At 35.7% G+C, this 24,770-nt stretch overlaps 1 protein-coding gene and 1 long non-coding RNA gene across 3 annotated transcripts in view; one reads left to right on the top strand and one right to left on the bottom strand.

Moving 5' to 3' along the window:
* The window catches only part of LOC127565472 (uncharacterized), a 70,029-nt gene extending 46,083 nt beyond the window's left edge, over positions 1-23,946 (bottom strand). The window contains exon 1 of one of the 2 annotated variants that reach the window (XR_007954774.1): positions 23,804-23,946. This is a non-coding gene — a long non-coding RNA (uncharacterized LOC127565472). The remainder of the gene's footprint in view (positions 1-23,803) is intronic. The other variant, XR_007954773.1, reaches the window with a different exon arrangement.
* LOC117571993 (uncharacterized) lies at positions 21,342-22,031 on the top strand. The gene has a single exon (XM_034254505.2). It carries the CDS (start codon positions 21,415-21,417, stop codon positions 22,012-22,014), a length of 600 nt encoding a protein of 199 aa, XP_034110396.1. The 5' UTR covers positions 21,342-21,414; the 3' UTR covers positions 22,015-22,031.
* Positions 23,947-24,770: the final 824 nt, after the last annotated feature.

The raw sequence follows: 24,770 nt of genomic DNA, 5'->3' as shown, positions 1-24,770 counted from the left end.
TGCCAGATCAGATGAATGTCCTTCGGCATTAAGAAAAAAAAGCGAAGAGAGAGAGAGAGAGAAAGAAAGAGACTTGTATGTATTTTATTTAGTACATGACACAAGAGGTTGGGCTTTTGTTTATCTCAAAAGCGATCAATGCGATACGATGCGATGCGATGCGATTGGATTTTGTTTAGCAAACAATAAAGCAATAAATCAATCAATTATCAGTTAAACGCTCGAAAACGGACAGCAGCAGGCATAAAAGTTGCAATATGAAAATTGCCTCGAAACCTTTTTGGGCAACGCTATTTTTGTATTTTTTTCTTTTTTTTTGCTTTGTGTTTTTTGTCGAAGAAAGAGAGAAGCGAGAAGCAAGCAGGCAACAATGTGTATTTGTATAATTTGTCAGTGTGGCATCAAAAAGCGAGAAACGCAATGCGCAAAGCAAAAAAAACTTGCGAAAAGTATCTGGCAGATACGTTTCGCGTTGACTGTTTTTGGAGTTTAGCCAAAAGCGCAGTGGCGCCAAAGTAGGTCAGCTCCTCCAGCCACAATAGCTGCCAATTTGGGCGCACAAATTCCTGGACTGACAGGCAACAGACGACGACGACGACGACGCAGTCAACGACGACGACGCATGCCAATTAGCCAGTCTGTTGGCCAAGAACTGGGCCCAGTCAGCGCCTGCTGGTATGCAATGTCAACGGCACAAGACGCCTACAATCTTGTAGATACCATATCAGTATCTGTATTTGTATTTTTATCTTTTCCTACCCCACATCGCGTTTAATCGCGTTTAGTTTACAGTTGTCTGCAAATTAAAGATAACTAGGAAAGCAACAGTCGCTACACCTTTTCTACACCTTTTTATACAAAGTTTATATACCAAAAAATTACTCAAATATACCAAAAGTCATACTATTAAATGTTAAATATGCCATACAGTAAAACTATACAGTATAGTCTCGTAAAGAAGCGGAAACACTAAAAAGGTCGGTATTATCGTTAAAATATATAAAAATTCATATACCAAAAATACTAAAATATACTAAATTGTATACTACTATATTTGCAATATGGACTCTAAAAAAGTGAAAATTAAAAAAAATAATAGCTAAAATATACCAAAAGTCATATCACTACATGCTAAATATACCATATAGTAAAAAATATACCAGATAGCCTCTAAAAGAAGTAATGATGTAAAATAGTACGGTATTAAACTTAAAAATATCAAAATTGATATACCAAAACTTCTAAAATAATAGCAAAATTCAATAGCAAAATATACCAAAAGTCATATCACTACATGCTAAATATACCATATAGTACAAAAATATACCAGATAGCCTCTAAAAGAAGTAATAATGTAAAACAGAACGATATTAAACATAAACAATATCAAAATTGATATACCAAAAATTCTAAAATATACTACAATTTATACTACTACATTTGAAATATACCATACAATACAAAATAAACCATAAGAAACAAATAAGTGCAATTTCTATGTATATATTAATGTTTTGAAACAATTTGTTAATTAACAATGTTTGCAAACTATTTAACTGCACATTTCATTCATTTTATTCGCTTTAATTTGATATTCTAGTTACTTTATCAGTGTATTAATCTTTTTCTACCTCTCATAATCCAGTTCAGTTTACAGTTGCCCAAACAAAATTATGAACTACATCATCTATTTATACAACTCGCGACAGGTATTTTAGCTTTTTTGTTTTTATGTTTTGTTTAACTGGTTTCAATTTATGCGACATGCATATTCAATAATATTTAAGGCATTTGATTTTTTTTGTAACCCGATTGGTTTTCTAGCTCGACGATTTAGCATTTTATGGTGTCATATAAACATTTATGTGTATCCGACATTTTCTCGCGAACTTAATGCCAATTTAATGGATCTACGCGAAAATGTTTAAAGATGATTATGTTAATCCACTCATCGATTGCAAATTATCAGATTGTGTTTGCAAACTTTTAGATTGTGCACGCTTCCTTTGAAATTTCCAATCCCACCCCGCCTTTGATTCTTTTTGTTTAAATGAAAGTGTGACAATCTATGATCAAATATCAGATACAAAAATCATGTCAAGTTCTTAAACAAGTCTAGCCCATTAGCTTTTAAATATTAATTTACTGAATGAATAAATATTTTTTCTTTGTTTTTTTTTTTTGTTTCCACATTAACATAGAATTCTTGAAATTTGTACGAATAGAAAATTGAAAAAAACGACAGCTGAAAAAGTTTCATATTTTGTTTAAGCCAATATTTTTCGAAATAAGTTTTTGAAAATTGAACAAAGTTCCGAAAGTTCCGAGAGACAAATTAATTGAAAGAAGTTTTGAAATCATAAGAAAAAAATTAAAATAGAAATGCACTCACATCATGCATCTTTTAAATAGACAAAGAGAAAAAAGTTGAATTTAACTTTTTGTTGAAATAAATATTTAACTCTACAAATTTGCAAATTTACGCAAAGAATTGCAGCAGAAATCACAATTGAATTCTGCACATTCACTAAAAAATTCTATTCAAACCAAAGACTTGACCTTATCAGCGCTTCATTTGGCTTTAGCTGTCCGACTCGCTGAGTTGTTGACACTTGGAGAGGAGGCGAAGCGAAATATCATTAAGAAAAACCTGGGGCCAGTTTCACAGCTCAAATAATTGGCGTGAATAGATTTATATAACGGCTTTCGATAGTCGACACAGGGAGGTCTATCTCCCCTCCTCTTCTGCCCTCTTCTGCTTCACTCTTTCCTCTCTTGTGGTCTATAGTAAAACATACATCATCAATGGGCCGTCACTTTGCGTTCGTTGCCTGCAGGTTGTGCCCCAAAGGGGGGCATTAATTGGTTGCAAGAAGTAAAATATTTGCCAGAGCTTTAGCTAATGAACTGTTAATTTCGCCACAGTGCAAACGAGACAAGAGAGAGAGAAAGAAATAGAGAGAGGGAGAGTGAGTGAGACAGCAGACTGACAGCAGGGAAATGCTGAAAACTTAATTGTGTTTAATGGTCAAAGGCCCATTTTTATTTTTTCAAACGTTTTTTGCTTTTATTTCTTTTTGGCACTTGATTATGCAAAGTCTTAATTTGCTAAAAAAATTAAAAAATAAATATATCCACAACAATTTATATATATATAGAAAAATACAAAAGCGCACAACATTTTGACACTTGGGTCACTTTAATTGCCATACACAAATATATGAGAAAAGCGCGCTGAAAATTAACCAAAAAGAAGCCAATACTGAGAAAACTTTACAAAGCCGAATATGAAAAATACCCTACAACAAGATGAAAAAGTTTTATTAAAATTCAGCTTTAGATTTCATTTTCTAATTACAGTTTTTGAATATTTCAAAGAAATATATAGTTTTTAAGTAATTTTTAGCAACTTGAATTCATTCATGTTACATAAAATTTGTAAGTCATATTTTGTGCTTCATCTCATTCATTCATTTAGCTTTAACTTCTTTAGAAGTAACAACATTTATATTTAAAAAGATCCAAAAATTTTTGAAAACCATGTCTACATATTTTCCATTTATTATTATTCTTCAAATTAAGCTGTAGACAATATAAAACTTTTTAATTTTTGCCCAGAAAATGTGAAATACGAATTTCAAAACTTATTGCTTTAAAGTAAATATTCTATAAATTAAACAAGATGAATTGTAGATAAGTAAACTAAACATACAATTGTTTATAAATATTTTGGAAACAACTGTGCCAAATTTCAGCAAATTTCGCCGCAGAAGTTCAGAGTTCACATAGTTGGCAGTTGATGTAGCCAGAGAGTATAGAGTATTGGGCCCTTGGGGGACATGCGAGCGAGCTGTGCGCGCGCCAAATATTTGGACAACGTTTATTATGGGGCTGGCTTTCTATGCAAGAGGCTGGCAATGTGAAATATGATGTATGAAATATGAGACTATGATGATATATGAAATGCCGAAATATACATATACATACATATTTAATAATTGCGATTGCCGTTGGGAGGCTGAGAGGCTGCTGCACCGCTCTAATGGCATTTTAATAATAGATTACGATGATGGCGACGACAGTCGAAAAACAAAAAAAAAAAAAAAAAAAAAAAACTAATGCTGTTGATGAACTACGATGAACTGAACTGAAATGAACTGAACTGATGAATTGCCTCAAGACAAATGAAGAAGAAATAAAAAAAAAACAAAAAAAAAAAACAACGCACATTCTTGTGACAGTTGACAGTTAGAAAGCACTGTCTGAGAATCTTCGAATCTCGCATTATTTGCATAATTAAACTCTAATACAAATTGGCAAAAACGAGGAAGAAAGAAAAATGCAGACAGATGGAGAGTTAGTTTGACTCTGAGAACTTGGCACATTTTGTTGGCTAATCATGCGCATGATCGTCTGCACTTTTTCCGAGTTAGTTGTTCCACAGAGTCTGGGAGTCTGTGAATCTCTCACACTTCCATAGAGATGCCAAGATGCTGGGGGGGCCGCACACAATGTTGCAAGAGAGCGAGAGCGAGAGACTCGTCTCGTCTCGACACGAGATATTAAGATTTGATTGCAGTCGAGGAGCAGCTCTATAATGAACGCGACGTGCACACACATAAAAATTTGTGCACTTCTGTGTTCTCTCTTTATAGAGCAGCTCCACTGTAATTAATGTTGTTGCGTCTGGCTAATAGCAATAATAATAATTCATCATCACTACAAATCTCTATGCATTTCACATTCATATCCTTCGAAGCTAACGACTGCATAAATTCATTTTGATTTGCCTTTTAAATTTCACTTCAAAATAATTGCCTAAATTATCGTTTGATCAAGCAGCAAAATTTGTAATATATTCCATACGTTTTTAAAGAGATATCAGCAAAATCGAATAAACCGAATTTGGAAAACATTCTATAAATTTTCTTTGCATTTTTTTTCAATTCATTCTCGGGAATTTCCAATTCCAAATAAAGATGATAAAATTGCTAACAAAAGATTTGGTATTTTTTAACGTTACGATTTAATATATTAGTTTGACTAATTGATACCCTAGAAAGTGCTACAATAAAAAATGAGCTTCAATAAGAAATGTAGTACTTTTATTTTTGGTATATATTGAGGAGTTAGTAATAAAATACTTAATATAGTACTGTTATCTTTAGTATTTTTTTAGTATATGTAAAGCAAAGTGAAGTCCTGTACTAATATTCTACAAATTATAGATTTTTTGAACAGTTTAAAGGAAGTATTTTACAAGTATTGCGAAGTGAAAATAATGTTTTTTTTAAAGATTGTTTTAATGTGAAAACGTTAAGCATAATATTGTGATTTTTGGTATATTTTTAGTATATATAATTTTGGTAATAGAACAATTTTTCAATGTGAAAAACATAAGCATAATATTGGCATTTTCTTTATATTTTGTTATTATTACTAAATTTGTTGCTCATGAATTATTTTGTGAAACTTTGCCAAGCTGCTTTTTACTGTGATGATATGCTTGATAGTCTGATAAAATCTCTTAACGAGTGAAACCATTCGTTTCGGTATCTTTAAATACTAAGTACTGAGAGAGTGCTGAGATTTCTGTGCGCTTGCTGTTTGAGTTTGCTTTGGAATACCCTCGAGTAAATGTCGTGCTTTGTGTTGTTTTGGACTGATATGCAAGTGGAGCCGAGTTTATTTGATGACCATGATGATGCTGGATGCTGAATGTCTGACTGTGTGTGTGTGTGTGAGGTGCAGCATCAGTGGTTGCTGCTGCTGTGCTGCTGTGGACTTTGTGCTGGGCAAATGGCACAATAAATTCCCATGACAACTAATTTAGCTGGCGGTGATCGGAGCGCGCGTTGCTTTCTCATCTTTGCCGCCAACGTTGCAACGTTTTATTGACTGTGCAACTGTGACTCTGACTCTGACTTTGCACTGTATGTGTCTGTGTGTGTGTGTGTGTGTGCGACCGTTTTTGGTCAAATTATGTGGAGATGCCTAATGATTGTCTCCAAAGCTCAGAAGCAGCAGCAGCAGCAGCAGGAGGCGGCGGCGAATAAATGCCAGGCATTAAGTATACGCCACCGAAATGGGGAAGCAGTAGTAGAAGAAGAAGAAGAAGAAGAAGAAGTAGAAGCGATTGCAAAGTGTCAAAGTGAACGAGCAACCCACTGCAACGCCCACTGCACACACAAAGTTGTGGCACAGTCGCAGCAAAATACAATTATTAACTGCTTGAAGGAGGCGGGCGCGAGTGTGCAACCCGGTTGCAACAACAGGCAGCAGCAGCAGCAACGTGCAATGCCGCAAGGCACCAAAGTTGCTGCTTGCTGCTTGCATCTTGATGACATTGACGCGCGAATGTTGCCTGCCGTCCATCAGCGCGCGAGTTGCAACTGGAGCTGAAGCTGTCAGTGTGAGGCCAATGTCAGGCCTTTGGCTATAATTTAACACCCACGCGGCAGCAGCATGCGGCATGCAGCATGCGGCATGCAGGCAGGCAAGCAGGCAGGCATGTGGCATGGCCCCGAAATACGTTTATTATCAGGTGTCGTCGCTTTTCACGACTGCCAAACAATTTGCAGCACAATTTGTCAAGAGTCAAGTTCGAGTTCGAATGCTAGTTCGATAACCGATTACCAATTTATCGACTTGCTGATTTATCGATAGCGCCCTGCCACCCTCTGAAGCACACAAATTAAGTGCGATAACCGATTACCGATTTATCGCTTGCATACTCTGTAGAACACAATTCAAATTCGATAGCCGATTACCAATTTATCGACTTGCTGATTTACCGATAGCGCCCTCGCACCCTCTGAAGCACAAAATTCAAGTGCGATAACCGACTACCCATTTATCGTTTGCATACTCTATAGAGCACAATTAAAATTCGATAACCGATTACCAATTTATCGATTAATAATTTATCGATTGATACTCCGCACACCATGCAGATCACAATTCGAGCTCTATAACCGATTACCAATTTATCGATTACACACTTTGCAAAGCACAATTTGAGTTCGATAACCGCTTACTAATTTATCGACTTGCTGATTTATCGATAGCGTCCTCCCACCCTCTCAAGAACACAATTCAAGTTCGACAACCGACTACCCATTTATCGTTTGCATACTCTATAGAGCACAATTAAAATTCGATAGCCGATTACCAATTTATCGATTAATAACTCATCAATTGATTCTCCGCACACCCTGCAGATCACAATCCGAGCTCTATAACCGATTACCAATTTATCGATTGCTGATTTATCGATTACACACTTTGCAAAGCACAATTTGAGTTCGATTAACGATTACCAAGTTTTCAACTTGCTGATTTCTCTATTGCACACTTTGCAGAGCTCAATTCGAGCTCGATAGCCGATTATCAAATTTATCGACTGCTGACTTATCGATAGCAAACACTCTGCACATTTAGCTATTGTTATAAAGCCCAGCATTTTATGGGCCCGTTGTCAGCGAGTTGTCAGGCATTGTAAAGTTGTTGCATAACTGCAGTTTAGAGCACGCGACATTTTGTCGCAAGTTTACGATCGATGACGATGACGATGATGGCGCAACTCGCAACTTGCAACTTTGCAACCAACAAACAGCTGGCGGCCTTTTGGGATGCGGCCGAAACCGAAACGAAACTAGAGATGCACATGACTGCGATAAGCAGCTGAATTATGATTGGACGCTGCTCATATCTATTGCTATATACGACTTTGTCGCTGCCCCAGGGTGGGGCAACAAACAGCGCAGAAAGAGAGAGAGAGAGAGAGAGAGAGAGAGAGAGAGAGAGAGAGAGAGAGAGAGAGAGAGAGAGAGAGAGAGAGAGGGGGGCAGCTTAAGGTGGCCTTGTGAGAGCTTAAGTCTCTGCGCAACAGGCAAATGTCAAGGCAATTTAATTGCACAAATTGGCAATTGATGAATGCACAAAGCGAACAGCATAAAAGAGTTACAGCTGAGTAAGAGAAAGACTGACAAGCACACAGAGAAAGAGAGAAAATAGCTAAATTCTTCAGTCAATTGATTAAGGTGCTGAATTAATTCTGGAACAAGCAAAGAATGGTTTGCCTAATAGAGTAAATATAAAAATAGGTAATTAAAAATTCTAAATTTTCGGTAGCTATACGTAAATATAATCTAATGCTTAATAATCGTAAGCTAGTTGTTTTGAATTGTTTTAGTTTACGAACAGTAATTGAAGCCTAAATTTGATTTTTGGAAAGCTACAATTAATACTAAATGAATAAAGTTGACTTGGAACCTTATCTTAGATTATCTAATAATAATAAATGCCAGAATCTGAAGCATGTCTTCTTAATGAGCAACTTTGCATATTAATTTGACATTAGAGAATTGGGTTCTAAATTGTACTTGAAAAATATTTGGAATCTATTTTTGTTTCAGAGTTTAAAAGCTACATAAAAATAAATATATTCTTTTGGTTTTATTGACTGCACACGCTTATATAGTTGTAATTGTTGTTGCTGTTGTTGTTCGCTGCTGTTTATCAGCATTGGACGCAACATTTTGGACGCTTGGCTGCATTTTCATCATTTTCTTAATCAGTCAAAAAAGAAGAACAAGTAGAAGTAGAACTTCTTGTGGCATATGCCACACGAGGCACGAGAGGTGCCACTGGGTAATTATAAAGTACACAATTAAAGGCAGAGTGCGAGAAAGGGACGCAGCGAGAAAAAAAAAAGCGGAAGAACGAACGCGCCAAAGAGTCTCAGTTGGGTAATTAAGTCAGCGAGCATGGCAAGTGCGCTGCGATTCCCCTTCACCGTCCCACCTCTTTGACGTTCCCTTCCCGAAATTGTTATATAACCCATAGACATAGACGAACGTCGTTTGTTTTTGGTTGCTTCTATGATTTATGATGCTTGAAAGATAAATTTCCTAAAGCGCTTGTTAACTGCGGCTGTCAATAGTCGCTCGACTTCAACTTTAGCTTCGACTTCCCCCTCCCGCCTGGCGCCCTCCTCTCTCAGTGCGGCATCCTTGAGCTGATAATGTTAATGATGATAGTGTCAATGCTCTGTAGCGGTGAATCGTTGCCTAGCACATTACGCATACGCGCTGTGGTACACACGTCATTCGGCATTTCATTGCCCACTCCCAAAGTCCAATTCTCTCTTCGCTTCGCTTAGCTTCTTTACTCTTCTCTTCTCCATGCCTAGTCTCTTGCCATTTGGCGACTTTGATGTTGCGCCGCCTGCGCATAAATCAATACAAATGCTGCAACTGCAACTTGCCACACAGCCGCAGCCGCAGCGACAATTCACGGTATTCCTCCCTCGGCTGCTGCTGCGGCCACAAATTAAATTTGCCGCATCTATGTGCAGCAAAATCGGTTGCACAATGCACAAATTTGATGGTCATCGATAGAGTAGAACAGAACGAAGGAGAGCGAAAGAGAGAGAGAGAGAGAGCGAGAAACTCGTGCTTTCCTTCTTCAGTGCATTTTGTGTTCTTGTCCATCGTTCGATTAGACTGTCATTGATAATTATGATGAATGTCTGCAATAAGTCTCTCCTATCGATTTTTCTCTATCTCTCTGAAATGCAAAAAAAAAAAAGAAAAAAAAACTCGATCCACATTTTTATTGCTTTCTGCACTCAAGCCTGTTGACAGTTGATAATTATGACAAATGCCATCAATGCATATCGCAGTTGAAACGCATTAATCGATTAGTTATCGATTCGCAGAATCGTATGTCGCCTTGACCTACATTCACTTTAATGCATCGCATCGATAGCAATGGAATTCTTATATCACATCTATTGAGAGAACATTTCATAGTGATATGTGCATATAAAGATCAGTTGCTGATAGAAATTTGATGGTTTTAGTTAGTGTAAAAATGTACCAAAAATAGCATTTGGTATATTTTAGTATTTTAGTGGTATACTAATTTGGTACATTTTAAGAATTGATATACCAAATTTATTGTATTTGGTATATTTCAGAATTTGTGCAGTATAATAGTTCGGTATATTTTAAGAATAATAATTTTAAGAATAATAATATCGATATACCAAATATAGCATTCGGTATATTTTAGTATTTTAGTGGTATACTAATTTGGTACATTTTAAGAATAATGCAATACTATATTGATAAATCAAATATATCATTTGGTATATTTCAGTATTTGTGCAGTATAATAGTTTGGTATATTTTAAGAATAATAATATATCGATATACCAAATGTAACCTTTTGTATATTTTAAAAATAAATACCGCACTCTTTTTTTTCTTGTATTCAATAGGGGTAGAGAGTATCTCACAGTCGAGCACACTCGACTGCAGCATTCTTACTTGTTTAACTTTATTTATAGCATATCAATATAAATATTTATATCAATTAGGAAAGATTCAATTCTAGCTAAGAATTTTCTGTCCTATTATGGAACACATATTTCATATATTTATGCTAATTCTGAAATTCAATCTATTATTTGAAATATTTTGTTTAATTCGAATTTTAACTTTATAATATTTTTGTGCATTATTCTGAGAGACACTTAAATCCTAAATATCTAATCATTTTGCATTTAGTATTTATATTAATAGCGAAATTAAATTGCAGATTGAAAATTGAATAGAATTCCAAATTTCACATGGTTTTCGAACTTTCTCACTCTGTCCCGTCCCTTGCACACACTTTTCTTTCTCTCTCTCCCTCAATTGGGAATTCTTCCCGCTGCTGATCGAAGACTTTCAACGCGCTTTGAATGATTACGATCTGTGTAAATAAATTTTCACTTGTCTCGCAGTTTGAGGTCGCCCAACGGCGTCTAGACAGCGACCAACAGCTTCGTCCGTCGCATGCTTTTCACACGCACTGTGTGCCTCACATTATGCAACAGCAGAAGCAGCAGCAGCAGCAGAAGATATGATTTGATTACGATTAGGATTTCGATGACGATTCTGTGTGTGTGTTTGTGCCCTGTGGCTAAGTCAAGTGCCACAGCGGGATCGACTTTAAACCTTGGGTTCAACGATAAACACAAAAACGAACAAAAAAAAAAAAAATAAGAGTCTAGAAAATGGAAATGGAGATCTCGGAGAGATGTTGTGACAAGTTTTAATGGCAGGAAATTTCAATCGAATTTCATTAATTCAGCTGGACAGAAATTCTTTTTTCTTCGTCGCATCATCACATAAATTTTAATTAAACATTAGAAAATGTTTATGCATTTTGTATTCAAAATGAAATCAAAAATGCCAAATTTTCAAATTTCCAAATTTCGTGGTCTTTTCACTAATTGCGAATTGATCGAAATCGACAAAAGTTATTTGAATATTTATATGGAAATCATCATCGCAGACGATGTGAACTCACAAGTGTTGCGTGTGTTGCATTATTCTATCTCTCCCTCCCTCTCTCTCTCTCTCTCACTCTGTTTGGAGTTTTTTCAATGAGCATTCGTGCTACCGTTAGAATACAAAAAGATGAACACAAAAATAACCAAGAGGGGAAAAAAACGAGCGAACGAACGAACTCATCAGTGGCGTCAACAGCAACAGCAACAGCGCCGCAGTCGCTTTTGAAAAACATTAATTAAATTAATTAAGCAACTCGTGCCAAGAAATTCATACAAGAAGAAGCATGTGCTGCACGAAGAATAGGAAAAAATTGTTTGCTGCTTGAAAACGCATAATTAATGCGCTCAGCGCCCAGAACCAGATTAAAGTGCGACGCTGTCTGTGTGTGTGTGTGTGGCTGTGTGTGTTCAGTCTAAGGTCTATATAGTGCTATATAATGTGCTCCCCTCGGCTGGCTAATCGGCTAGCTAGCTAGTCAACCACACACATATGTAACAAATGTATGAAACTGCGACTCGTCTTTAATGCTAAACTGAAACTAAACTCAACTCTCGTCGTTGCTCCAACTCCATCTGCAACAACAACAGCAACAACAGCAGCAGCCTGTGGCATTTGCCAGCTGATTCGGTAGCACAGATAGAGATTTCAGTTATTTATGACTTTGACTGCGGCATGCTGCAGTGCAGCCTTTCAACTTGCCACAGCAGCGAGCAGCAGCAGTCAAACAGGTGCAAGGCTTAGATTTTTGTCAGTGCTCAAAAGCCAAAGCGTTTTCAAAATAGGCGAAGAAAAGTTGTTTCCTGCCAGCTGAAAAGCAAACACAAACACAAACACACACATGCAACATTGTAAAACGGTTTCCGATTTCAATTCGTTGCCAGTTTGTTGCTTAAGTCTTTCGATTCAATAAAGCTAAGGTCAGTTTATTGGCTTGTCAAGTGTAGCAATCTGCTTTCCCATTTTCCTCGACTCATCATTTCTTGCATTTGTTTTTTTGCGTTTGCTTTTGCATAATTCTTTTGCACACGATTCTTTTGCTTCGCTCTGAACTCGGCAAGTTCGTTGCCTAAGTCTTTTGTTTATGTAGTACTCATAATGATGTTTAATATAACACAGTTGAATAATGATATATCTGTCTACATTTTAACTTGATTGTCAGCGTCATTTACATATTTCCCAAATAAAGTTTGTCGTCGGAGTCTTTTGTTACTATTATTATCATCATTATCATCAAATATATTAATTATAATTAAATATTATATCTCTCTCCGATTTTGTAGTGTATTATTCGTCTCTCTCTCTCTTTCTTTTTTTAGTTTATCATGCTTTTTTCCATGCCTCAACTTCATATAGCTTAACAGCGAGTTCGTTGCCTAAGTCTTTCGTTTTTATGGAACAGTTTTTTATTTGATGCTACGTTCAATCAAATCTATCTTCATCTAAATTGCAGAGGTGAACTTTTTTGTTTTCTGTGCAAGTTCGTTGCCTAAGTCTTTTCTTCTCATTGCATTGCAAGTTTATTGACTAAGTCTTTTACTAGATTTTAAAGTTTAATTCAATATTCTCTAATGTTTCTAACCATCTAGATCCCATTTTTACTAGTATCAACCGATTTTCTTTCCTCGTCAAGTTTGTTGCCTAAGTCATTCGTTTATATGGATGAGTTTCTATTGGATATTATAGTTCAGTGAAATATTCCCAATATTTCTTTCCATTTAGATCTCAGTTTTATATAGTGTGAATTTACTTTATTTCCTCTATAATAGTTCTATCTTCATCTAAATCGCAAAGGTGAACTTATTTTGTTTTCTGTGCAAGTTCGTTGCCTAAGTCTTTTGTTCTCATTGCATTGCAAGTTTGTTGCCTAAGTCTTTTACTTATATGAAACTATTTCCACTAGATTTTGAAGTTTAATTCAATATTCGCTAATATTTCTTCCCATCAAGATGCTATTTTTACTAGTATCAACTTCTTTTATTCATTTGTATGAATGAGTTTCTATTGGATGTTATAGTTCAATGAAATATTCCCAATATTTCTTCTCAGTTTTACATAGTGTCAACGTACTTTATTTCCTCTGCAAGTTTGCTGCCTAAGTCTTTTGTTTTGAGAATAAATACCTAATTATTGCGTATGCATTTAAATTAACACTTTACCAGATTTTTATCCAGCTTTAGCTTTCCCCCCAAGGTTAGTGTCACGTGCTTATTTCAATCCTTCATGCCAACGAACAATGGATCGAGTGACCAACTTTGGCCAGCTTAGCGAAGCAAGCAGCGAGTTGTCGCATTCAACATTGAACACGTGCCACAGACAGCCAAACACAAATCACAATCGATTGCTGTGCCACAAAAGGGATACAAATGTGTCTGTGTTGCAGCTGCTGCTGCTGCGATGGAAAACAATCAAAAGCGAATGTATCAAGACACAAACAAAAAAAAAAAAAAGAAAACAAAAATAACAACAAAGAAATGGATAGTGTGAATTTGGAAATAAAGTGGCGCTTAATTGCGAGCGATTAATGAGGCAAGAATTTCAACAAACAACAAACAAGAGACGCGCTGGGCCGCAGGGCTCACTGCCTCAGGTTTCCAAGTGTCAGATGTCAGATGTCAGCGGGCAATGGCAAAAGTTTAACGGTGCTTTCAGCAGTTTCGCCGCGTATCAATCAAACTCACACTCACTCCGCACACTCCACACACATACAATATTTTTGGCCGCCAACAGCTACAAACTACAAACTTCGACAGTCGGAAGGTCGCGCGCCATTCGCAAAGTGAGAGTGTTTGATGATGCCACAAATACCCTGTCAATTACAATAAGCAATTGAAAGCTGAATTCCAATAGAGGAGAAATTATATTTTGATTTTACAAAAACGAAAACTACGGCAACTTTAGTTTCTATAAATATTGATTTATATACATATCTTTCAATAAAACTACAAATCTCAAATACTAATTAAACTTTTTACACACTTAAGCTGAATTAGTTTTAGTTTTTAGAAGCTTTACACTAGAAATGTACGAATTTATTACATAAAACGTTGCACTAAGGTAAGTAACTGAATAATGCGAAAAGTGCTTTGAGAAACTTATAAAAAATCGTATCGTATCAACTTGCCATAGTTTAAATTTGAAACTCAAATTAGAGAATTTATTATTAATGCTGGAAGCTTAAGTTGACGTAGTTTTTTTTTTTGTAAACTTAAAACAAAAATCAAATTATTAATTAGAAATCATTTGCAATTAACTAAGCGAATGAATCAAATAATTCTTGAAACCAGTTAACACCGAAAGTCATGGTATATTATGTATTCTATGGTATATTTTGAATTTCGGACAATATCCATATATCAAGTGTAGCTATTTGGTATATATTATATTAGTATTTTTGTGCTATATTTTTATAATCGGATTTTATTGCAAATGTGTACCGGGTATCTCTCAGTAGAGAATACTCCACTGTAGCTTTCTTAACTGTTAGTTTTACCTGCAGTTCAACAAACTAACTGTCAAATTTACTTCCTCTTGAAAAATCTTCCTAACTTACATAAACATTACATTATATAAACTATAGTTTAACAGTACTTGGCCCACCTATTTAATCTAAACTCATAGTTGCTGGGTATTCAGGTTCAAGTGCAATAAGGTATATATACATAATATTAAACAATTTAACAATAAACCAAGCAGACAGACTCTGAAAAGGGAACTCAACTTTAACTAGCACAATGTGCGCATGTCAATAACCAATACAAACAAGTAAGAAAGTTACAGTCGAGTGTGCTCGACTGTGAGATACCCGCCACCCAGCGACTCTTTACGAAAAGACTCAATGATCAACCGATTTATGGGTTCTTGAATGAGATCGCTCGGATCGCTCTCAGAGACTATAAGAGATAGAGCTATAATTTTTTTTCGACAGTATTTGTTATGTTTGCACGCAATTTGTTTCAAATTTTTGCCACGCCCACTCCTGCTCTTGCAAATCATTAATAACAAGAGTAATATTAAAGCTAGACGTGCGAATTTTAGTATATACAATAATAACAATGTTGTTTGTGATTCCTGAAAATTTGGTTGCGTCAGATAAAAATTGTTTAAGTTATTAAAGAAATATTTTGTATGAGCAAAACCGTCACATATGTATGTATTGTATGTATGCGTATACGTATATACATTTTCGTCTATATTAGCATCTGTATGCATAGGGGGTTCATAAGCAGTGCGATAGCTCAGGTGGTAGAGTGCAAGCCGAGCATGATGTGGTGCCCGGGTTCGAGCCCGCTTGAAGTACAAACTTTTTTTTTTTTTTAACCACCCGGTCGGTGGTGCTCGAGTTCAAATCCTGATCGAAAATACATGCATATTTATTTTTAATATTTTGAGATTATTACCGTAATATTTTGCTTTTATTCAAAATGGGTAGCGGGTATTTCACAGTCGAGCACACTCGACTATAGCTTTCTTACTTGTTAAAACTCTATTTAAAAAAGTTTGAACTTTAAAATTTTGGTTTTTACATTTTAAGATAACAATAACTAACAGTGGCTCTAGGCTCTTTAGATTCGAATCTCGACTAGTCTGGACACAAGCCTATAACTCCTTTTCAACCTACCTCAATTTCAAAATGCTATTAAATTCGACAGACATTCGCCGACTGGATAGTGTAATCGGTAGAGAGGCTCGTCTGCTCTCTCTATCAAAAAATGTTATCTATCCAGTTGTGGGTTCGAATCCCACTGCGGGCATGGTTGTAGTGTCTGTCTCTACACTAAAAAAATAGTCTTTCGTCTGAACATCTCACTTTGTATTTGTCCATATGTGCTCATAAAAATTCTGAAATATGTTAGAAATACACTCACAAATAAAAGCACTGTGCTGTTTCGAGAACTGAATAAGACTATTTTGTCACTGACAATTTATTACAAAAAGTACGACACGTGTGTATGTATCAGTCAGTGTATGTCAGAATCTACTATGAATGAGTGTATTAGGTGTACCGGTATGAAATGAGCATTTTTTTTGTGAACATAAAAAAGACGGACAGACACACAGACGGATATGGCTAGATCGTCTCGGCTGTTGACGCTGATCAAGAATATATATAATTTATAGGGTCGGAGATGCCTCCTTCTGCCTGTTACATACATTTCCTGTCGGCACAAAGTTATAATACCCTTCTACCCTATGGGTAGCGGGTATAAAAATATCAATTCCCATTTCGTTTACCGATTACCGATTTCTGTTTACTGATTTCTGATTTCTGATTCCTCATGCCCAATTCGTCGAGTAGTTTTCGCGAACTGATTTTGATACGCGTCGCGTGACACAATTTCCAAGTGTCTGTCTGGCGAGAACCTTTGCGACTAGGCTGCCAACACCGGAGGGAAGGGAACGTGGTACAGGAAGTGCAGACAAACTTGTGAAGCGGCGGCGGCGGCGGCTTCGTAAAACGTAAAAAACGTAAAATGTAAAAACGCAAAAGCGCAAAAGAGAGGAAGAAAAAACAACAACAAAAGTAAACGCATAATTAATATGGAGAACGTTGACAGTTTGTCGTAAATGGTCAGCCAACTTCCGATCGACAGCTCGACTCAAATTTGGCAGGCGGTAGGCTCAACCGCCTCTCCTCCACCTCCCCTTCCCTTCACCCTTCAGGCTGCTTAACCAAATAAACTGCAGGTGATTGCCTGCCTGGAAAATGTTGGATGCGCGCATGTCGATTGCCACCTGTGGCGGACAATGCCAAACAAACAAACAAAACAAGTATGAGGGAGAAAGACAGCGAGAGAGAGGGAGAGAGTGAGGGACAGAGGAGTTAATCAAACAAGAATGAAAAGCTTAATATCAAGAAGCTCCACACTGTATACTCTTTCTTATACAGTTGGCATAACTTCCACAATCTGATCGTAACCAAATTTTCAGTAATCGTAACTACTATAGTAATTATTGTATATACCAAAATTCGCAACTCTAGCTTTAAAATTACGCTTGTTATTCGATTTTTTCGATTTGCGGGGGCGGAAGTGGGCGTGGTCAAAATTTGAAACAAACTTGATCTGCGTGCAAACAAAAAAAATGCTGTCGAAAAAAAATTATAGCTCTATCTCTTATAGTCTCTGAGATCTAGGTGTTCATACGGACGGACGGACAGACGGACATGGCTATATCGTCTCGGCTGTTGACGCTGATCAAGAATATATATACTTTATATATACTACATTCTCATTATACCATAGACGACAAAATATACCAGATTTACTAAATCATATACCGCCAAAATACTATAATATATCGAATAATCGAATAATATTATATATATATATATATTATATATAGCAGACAACTAAAACTCCTAAGACCTGATTGTAGTAGGCGTTATTTACCATACAAATATATTTCTTAAATCTGAAATATATTCATAACTTTAACCATTTTTAGCTAATCGCAATAATTTGAAAATATTTTGGAAATATAAATGATTATGTAGGTATAATATATATGTATATATAATATATATCATTCTTTTTAATAACTTAAGCAGCTTGTCAAACAAGTTGATAAAATCGTCGCTACTCGCACTCTACTCTAACGACACTTGACTGAAAAATTGTCAATAAAAAACAACACACACAACAACAAAAAAAAAAAAGAACGAATTGAAAACAACAAAATGTTGGTTGGGAGGAAATCCCATTAATGACAAAATCGATAAATTAATTTGTTTTCATCGACGACGAAATGCATAAATAAATGTAAATAAACACAAACACAGAGAGAGCGAGAGGGAGAGAGAGAGAGAGAGAGAGAGAGAGAGAGAGATAGAGACAAAGTGCCGTTAAGTTAAATGTTGTTGTTATTGTTTTGCGTTGTTGTTTTGTTGCTGCTGTCGGATTTGAACACACAATATTAATTAAGATCCATCGAATGCTCCAAACAGAATCAATAACTTAATAAATTGCTTAATAAAATGCGCGCACAAACTCAACGGGGAGGCTGGCTTCGATTCTATCCGCTCTCAACTCCCAAATGTGATTGTCAATGTGAACGTCAATATGAATGAAATGCCATTTGTCACATAAATCTAGAGACAAATTTACTCACTTTAACGACTCATCGAATGCAGCTCCCAACTAGTTAGAAATGATCTATGAAATCCATCTGAGAACACAAAAAAACACACAAAATTTGTTGTCAAACTCATTTGACTGCGCTGCTTCACCATTTGACATCGACATCGACAACGACGACGACGACAAAAGCAAAAGAATCTCTGGTATTTCTTTCTATACAATTGAAATTCTATATTCACTTTTTTGTCATGCTCTTTTCCAATTAAAAAAGAAAGATTAATCATGATTTACAATTGAAAAAGCTTCTTGAATATAGAATAATATTTATTAAATTTAAAGAAAATATATATAAATAATTAGAAAATAAAATGCATATGCTTGGTTAACAAAAGAAAATTAATTGTGAAGCAAGCTTTTGAAACCAAAATTGGGTTTAAGCAAACAAAATTGCATATTTTTCAAGAAATTCAGACAACAAAGCCTCTACATTTGTAGTGTAAAACTTTTTATAGAGAAGAATAATGAATGGCGAAAATAAAATTTAGAAAATTGTATTAATGTAAATGTAAAAAAAAAATCAAATACGAGGTAAGTTTTTGATTAATCGTTTATCGATATCAAACGTGGTCGCACATGAAAAAGTTGTATGGAGCTTTTATCGATACAAGTCCAAACTTTTTTTGGGAAATAGCCAATTGGTCCTAATATGGCTAGAAGTGACCTAGGCCAGAAACTTAACTAGCAACCCTCGTAAATAAATGAATGCTTAGAACTAAATTTATGCGTATTAAATTCTGTCTAAAAGTTCATAAATTGAGAAAATAATTTATAACAAAGACTTTAATAAAATAACAAAAAAAAAAGAAAAAAAAATGAAAAGCAAAAATTAATTGAAATTGATTTATACTTTTAGCACTTTAAATATCGAGGTAAATATTGTTGAATGAAATGCATAAAATAGATGCGTCTTGATAAAGACATCATCGCCAACAGCTGATGCATTGCTTGCTTGATGTTCGCAATTGCATCAACTGTAAATGGCATTAAGTCAACTGGCAAGTTGCAAAGTCAATGTGACAAGCGGATTACGCAATCATATGCACAACTCCGGAGAGAAGGAGAAGAGAACTTTCAAGCTGGCTGCTGGCTGCTTGCTGGGGGGGCTCCAACTGAGATCCATCAATTGGCACTGCTCGGGTGATGCCCGGAAAAGTCAATCTGAGTAAAGATTGAAAGACTGCGACTTGAGAACTGAACTGAGCTATGAGCTATGAGCTCTGAGCTGAGAGCTGAGAAAATGGCCATTGGCAAGATATTCGCACACTCGCATTGATATTTAAATATGCCGTTGCATTAATCATGGAATTATACTTGCACTGGCAGGAGCAACAACAACAACCAGACCATTTAAAAGCATATTAACAAGCGCCAACCAGTGGAAGAAGAGGAGAACGAGATGAATTGAGGGAGTGCAGAAGAGCGATAAACTCCAGTTGTATAATATGTGACGAGTGACGAGATATATTTTAGATATACTCGCAAATAATATTAATATCTACCAAGTAACGTGTTATGTATTATTCATATTTAAAAGTAAACAGCGAGTAACGAGTTGAATTTCATTTATACTAGCCAGAAACTAGCGACGAGTAGCGAGTTGGTAGGTGTAAGACAATAAAGTGAAGCAACGAGTAAAAAGTTGCATGTAACGAATGAGATTTAAGAATTACTATTCAGCGACGAGTAACGATTAACGTGTAACGTGTTGTATATTATTCATATATAAAAGTAAACAGCGAGTAACGAGTTGAATTTCATTTATACTAGCCAGAAACTAGCGACTGACTAACGATTGACTAACGACGAGTAGCGAGTTGGTAGGTGTAAGACATTAAAGTGAAGCAACGAGTAAAAAGTTGCAAGTAACGAATGAGATTTAAGAATTACTATTCAGCGACGAGAAACGATTAACGTGTAACGTGTTGTATATTATTCATATTGAAAAGTAAACAGCAAGTAACGAGTTGAATTTTGTTTATAATAGCCAGAAACTAGCGACTGACTAACGACGAGTAGCGAGTTGGTAGGTGTAAGACATTAAAGTGAAGCAACGAGTGGAAAGTTGCAAGTAACGAATGAGATTTGAATTTTGTTTATAATAGCCAGAAACTAGCGACTGACTAACGACGAGTAGCGAGTTGGTAGGTGTAAGACATTAAAGTGAAGCAACGAGTGGAAAGTTGCAAGTAACGAATGAGATTTAATTACTATTTAGCGACGAGTAACGATTAACGTGTAACGTGTTGTATATTATTCATATTTAAAAGTAAGCAGCGAGTAACGAGTTGAATTTTATTTATACTAGCCAGAAACTAGCGACTGGCTAACGACGAGTAGCGAGTTGGTAGGTGTAAGACATTAAAGTGAAGCAACGAGTCGCGAGTTGCAAGTAACGATTGAAATTTAATAATTACTATTCAGCGACGAGTAACGATTAATATTTTATTCATACTTGCAAATAAACAATGAGTAACGAGTTGTGCAAATAAAGTTGGTACAATTTCTCTGACTGTTGCAAATGATTTTACTGCACTTTGAGTCATTGCCAAGGAGCACCCATCTGAGTGAAGTGGAGTGGAGTGAAGTGTAGTTGCTACACTTGACCATGTCGTGTCATGTGTCAGGTGTCCGCTCGTGACACTCATTAGCCAGGCAAAAAGTAAAACGAAAAAACAAAACCAATGAGAACTGCATTGAGTTGAGAATTGAACTAGAATTGAGTTGAGCAACGTTCAACGTTCGCCATAATTTTCTATAATTAAACAATTAAATCAACAAATCAACAGATCAGCAACAACGAAAAATATCAATTGACTGACTCAAGCTTTTCCAGTCACGAACTCTGACTCAAATTCGAATTTGAATTGAACTGAACTGAAAGTGTCAAAAGGAAAATGAGCTAGAAAATATCAAATTTTGTGTGAATATCAACAATGAGGTGGTGTTTCACTTTGTTGTGGTGTCTGATGTTTTTGCTGCCATTTGCAGTAAATGCGTATAAATATCAGAAGTTCGTGCTGCCCAAACGTTGCGAATACTTGAAGGACAGCAAACAGATTATGTATCAAAAGTGTAAAGGAAAATTCCCACTTGTGGCGTACACAAAGTTTCGTGACACATTCATGAAGCAGGACGATCGCATGGCCCTCTTTATGCCCAAGTCGTTGGAGTATGTGATGGTTGCCCTCAAGGAATCGGAGTTGCATAATTGTGCCAGCATTCGACTGGTCGAGCTAAAGGAATACATCTGCTACGATGAGGATGGGGGCAAGCGAACCGTTAAATTTAAATATGTTCGCATGTATTGCTTTCCCTTTCACATTCAAATCACCGATGATCTGACCCACGAGTGTATTGCCGATCGAGATGGCATCTCCAATTCGCAGCTGGAGCAACAAATGCTGGAGACGAACCAGGGCATTATTCATTATGTTTTTGACAATGATTTGACAACACGATTGCAGCCATTGCCACAAATAATAATAATTATTACGACGCTCTTTCCGCTGGCGAGTGCAGCTCGTCAGTGGTAGCGAGTAACAAGTAACGAGTAACAGCTCATTAGCTGACTCATATTTTATACGTCATTGTTTTTAATTGCAAGTAAAGGAGTGAGTAAAAGAATTCATATTGTCTTTTACCAATATTAATATCTATAAAGCAACTAGTAATATAGTGGCGAGTGGCGAAATTGCATTTTATTCAAATTTCTTAATAAAAAGTGGGTGATTTTTAATATTAAGTAACGAGCTGTATATTATTCATATTTGTAAGTAAACGGCGAGTGACGAATTGTATTTTATTTATACTTGCAAGAATCTATCGACTGACTCACGACGAGAAGCAAGTTGGTAAGTGTAAGACATTAAAGTGAAGTAACGAATATCAAGTTGCAAGTAACGGATGAGAGTTAAAAGAGATTATTCAGCGACGAGTGACGATTAATATGTTATTCATACTTGCAAATAAACAGCGAGTGACTGTTAACGAGTAACGAAATGTGCTTAATCGGAAAGCCGCAAGTAGTTCCTAGCCACAAGCTGGATTTTGGGTATATTTTTTAGTAAGCAGCGATTTATTGGTTAGCAACGAGAAAATTACAAGCTAATATTGGCAAAGTGAAGGAAAACATTATTAAAGAACATATAATTTTACACCAAGGAGTAGTAATTAGGTAGGCAACGAATGGATTAGAGAAGACACAAAGCAACGAGACGATTAACATCAATGGCCACTAAGTAGCGAGTAAAAATGAAAGAGCATTTGCCAACGAGTAGCAAGTGACGAGTTACACAAACAACAAGAAACACTTTTAGAGGCACTTTTAGAATCTCATAACAGTCTCTCGTCTGGTGGCCGGCGCCCGACTCGCTGCTTGCAACCTGCTGCGTTTCACTAATTTAAGCTCGTAAATTTTTATATGCATCTCGCCCATTGAGAGCCAACGAGCCATCGAGCCATCAAGGAGCCGGCCATAAAGATTGATCTGTGTGGCAAAGACTTACACAGCGTCATAAAAAAGCATGATGCAGTCAGCTCTTGGCGATACTTATTCTGTTTGTTATTGTGTTTTGTTTTTCATTTTGGTTTTTATCCAAAACCGAATCTGCCATGTTAAATATTTATTTTATAAACATTAAAATGCATTTCGTAGACATCGAACGACGCCCCATGTGAACAGAACAGAACAGAAGACAAAAAAAGGAAAAAATCAAAGATGCTAGATTGCGAATGCGCAAAGACAATGCAACGTTTTGTAAATTCTTTTGCTCACGAAATGAAAGAGAAGAGAAAAGGGTAAGGAATGGGGGGGGGGGTAAAGATATTTCTCATATCACGTTGCCTACATATTTGTTTGTTTTTTCTTTTTTTTTTTTTTTTTGTTGGTCACCTGCGCGTTTGGCGTGTGCGTATCATTTGCATCTGGTATCAGCTCTATTTCCATGCCCCATTCATCCGGTGGCTAAATCTAGCGGTTCGAAATTCACATCCAAGGAAAAGCCTTGGCTCGTCCATTGCCCCCTCAAAGGGTTGCAGATTTTAACGTAGTAAAGTGAAACGAGAGAAGAGTAAGGAGGTATTTGCAATCTTAATTTGAATGCAAGCATCGCGAGATGTTGACACTTCACTTGGCAAATTTGCATCTTCGATACGAAATGTGCCGTTGTCTGGCCTCGCACAGTGGCGCCAAAGCAATTTACCCCCCAAATTGAAAGTGACACAAACATTTGACTTTGAGTTGAACTTGAGAGTTGACGAAGAACAATTGAAGTCGTCTTACCAAATTATATCAATTGATAATAATTCATTTATTTCACTTACCGATATTCCAGATATTTATATTTCAATTCCTTTCAGTGAGTAAATTCCAATCATTCAAAGCATTGTTTGCGATATTTTTGATGATTTAATGCACTTCACTTTTTCACTTATTGCACTTTATTCACATTTTTCACTTTATTTACTTATATCATTTTTTTCACTATATTTACTTTTTTCAATATATTCACTTATTCACTTAGTTAACTTTTTTTCAATTTTTTCACTTTATTCACTTTTCACTTATTTGCACTTTTTTTTTAAATTTTTCACTTTATTTACTCATATCATTTTTTTCACTATATTTATTTATTTTTTCAATATATAAACTTTATTCACTTTTCCACATATTAATTTTGCTTACCTATTTCACTTTATTCATTTTTTTTTTTTATTTTTTTTACTTATTTCACTTTATTTACTTATATTTACTTATTTCACTTTATTCACATTACACATAAGTCTGAAGGTAACGATTGTTTAAATATACTGCAAAGCTAATTATAAACATTTGTTTAGTGCTGCATTTTGTGAATTTTCATGAAAAATTCAAAGAATTATCTGTAAAAGAGCATAAACTTTCAGTTAGTTATGTTAAATATATATTTAAGTGTAATTCATGCAATGATAAATTCAAAATCGGAAAAAAGCTCCTAATAATGATATTTATATTCAAATAACAAAGAAAATGTATTTTCGTTTTTGAGTAGCTTTAAGAAAATGTTTGAAGAAGACAATTTTATTAAATGACGATGAATATCATATTTAAAGTATCATTTAATACCAAATAGTTTTGTATATCAACTTCCTTTCAATCATCATTGAAATAATAAATAATAAACGTATAACATATTCGTACTCCTTATTTATTTCTTCAAGTAATACAAATAAGTTTGCTCCACTGTGCAACAGCAGAGCTCACACAAGAAACAACACCCACAATTGAGCAAGTTGCTCTTTTCTACAGCTA

Source organism: Drosophila albomicans, chromosome X (genome assembly GCF_009650485.2).
Source record: "Drosophila albomicans strain 15112-1751.03 chromosome X, ASM965048v2, whole genome shotgun sequence".
Taxonomy (NCBI): Eukaryota; Metazoa; Arthropoda; class Insecta; order Diptera; family Drosophilidae; genus Drosophila; species Drosophila albomicans.
The sequence above is the reverse complement of the archived record's forward strand: the minus strand, read 5'-3'. Positions and strand labels throughout refer to the sequence as shown.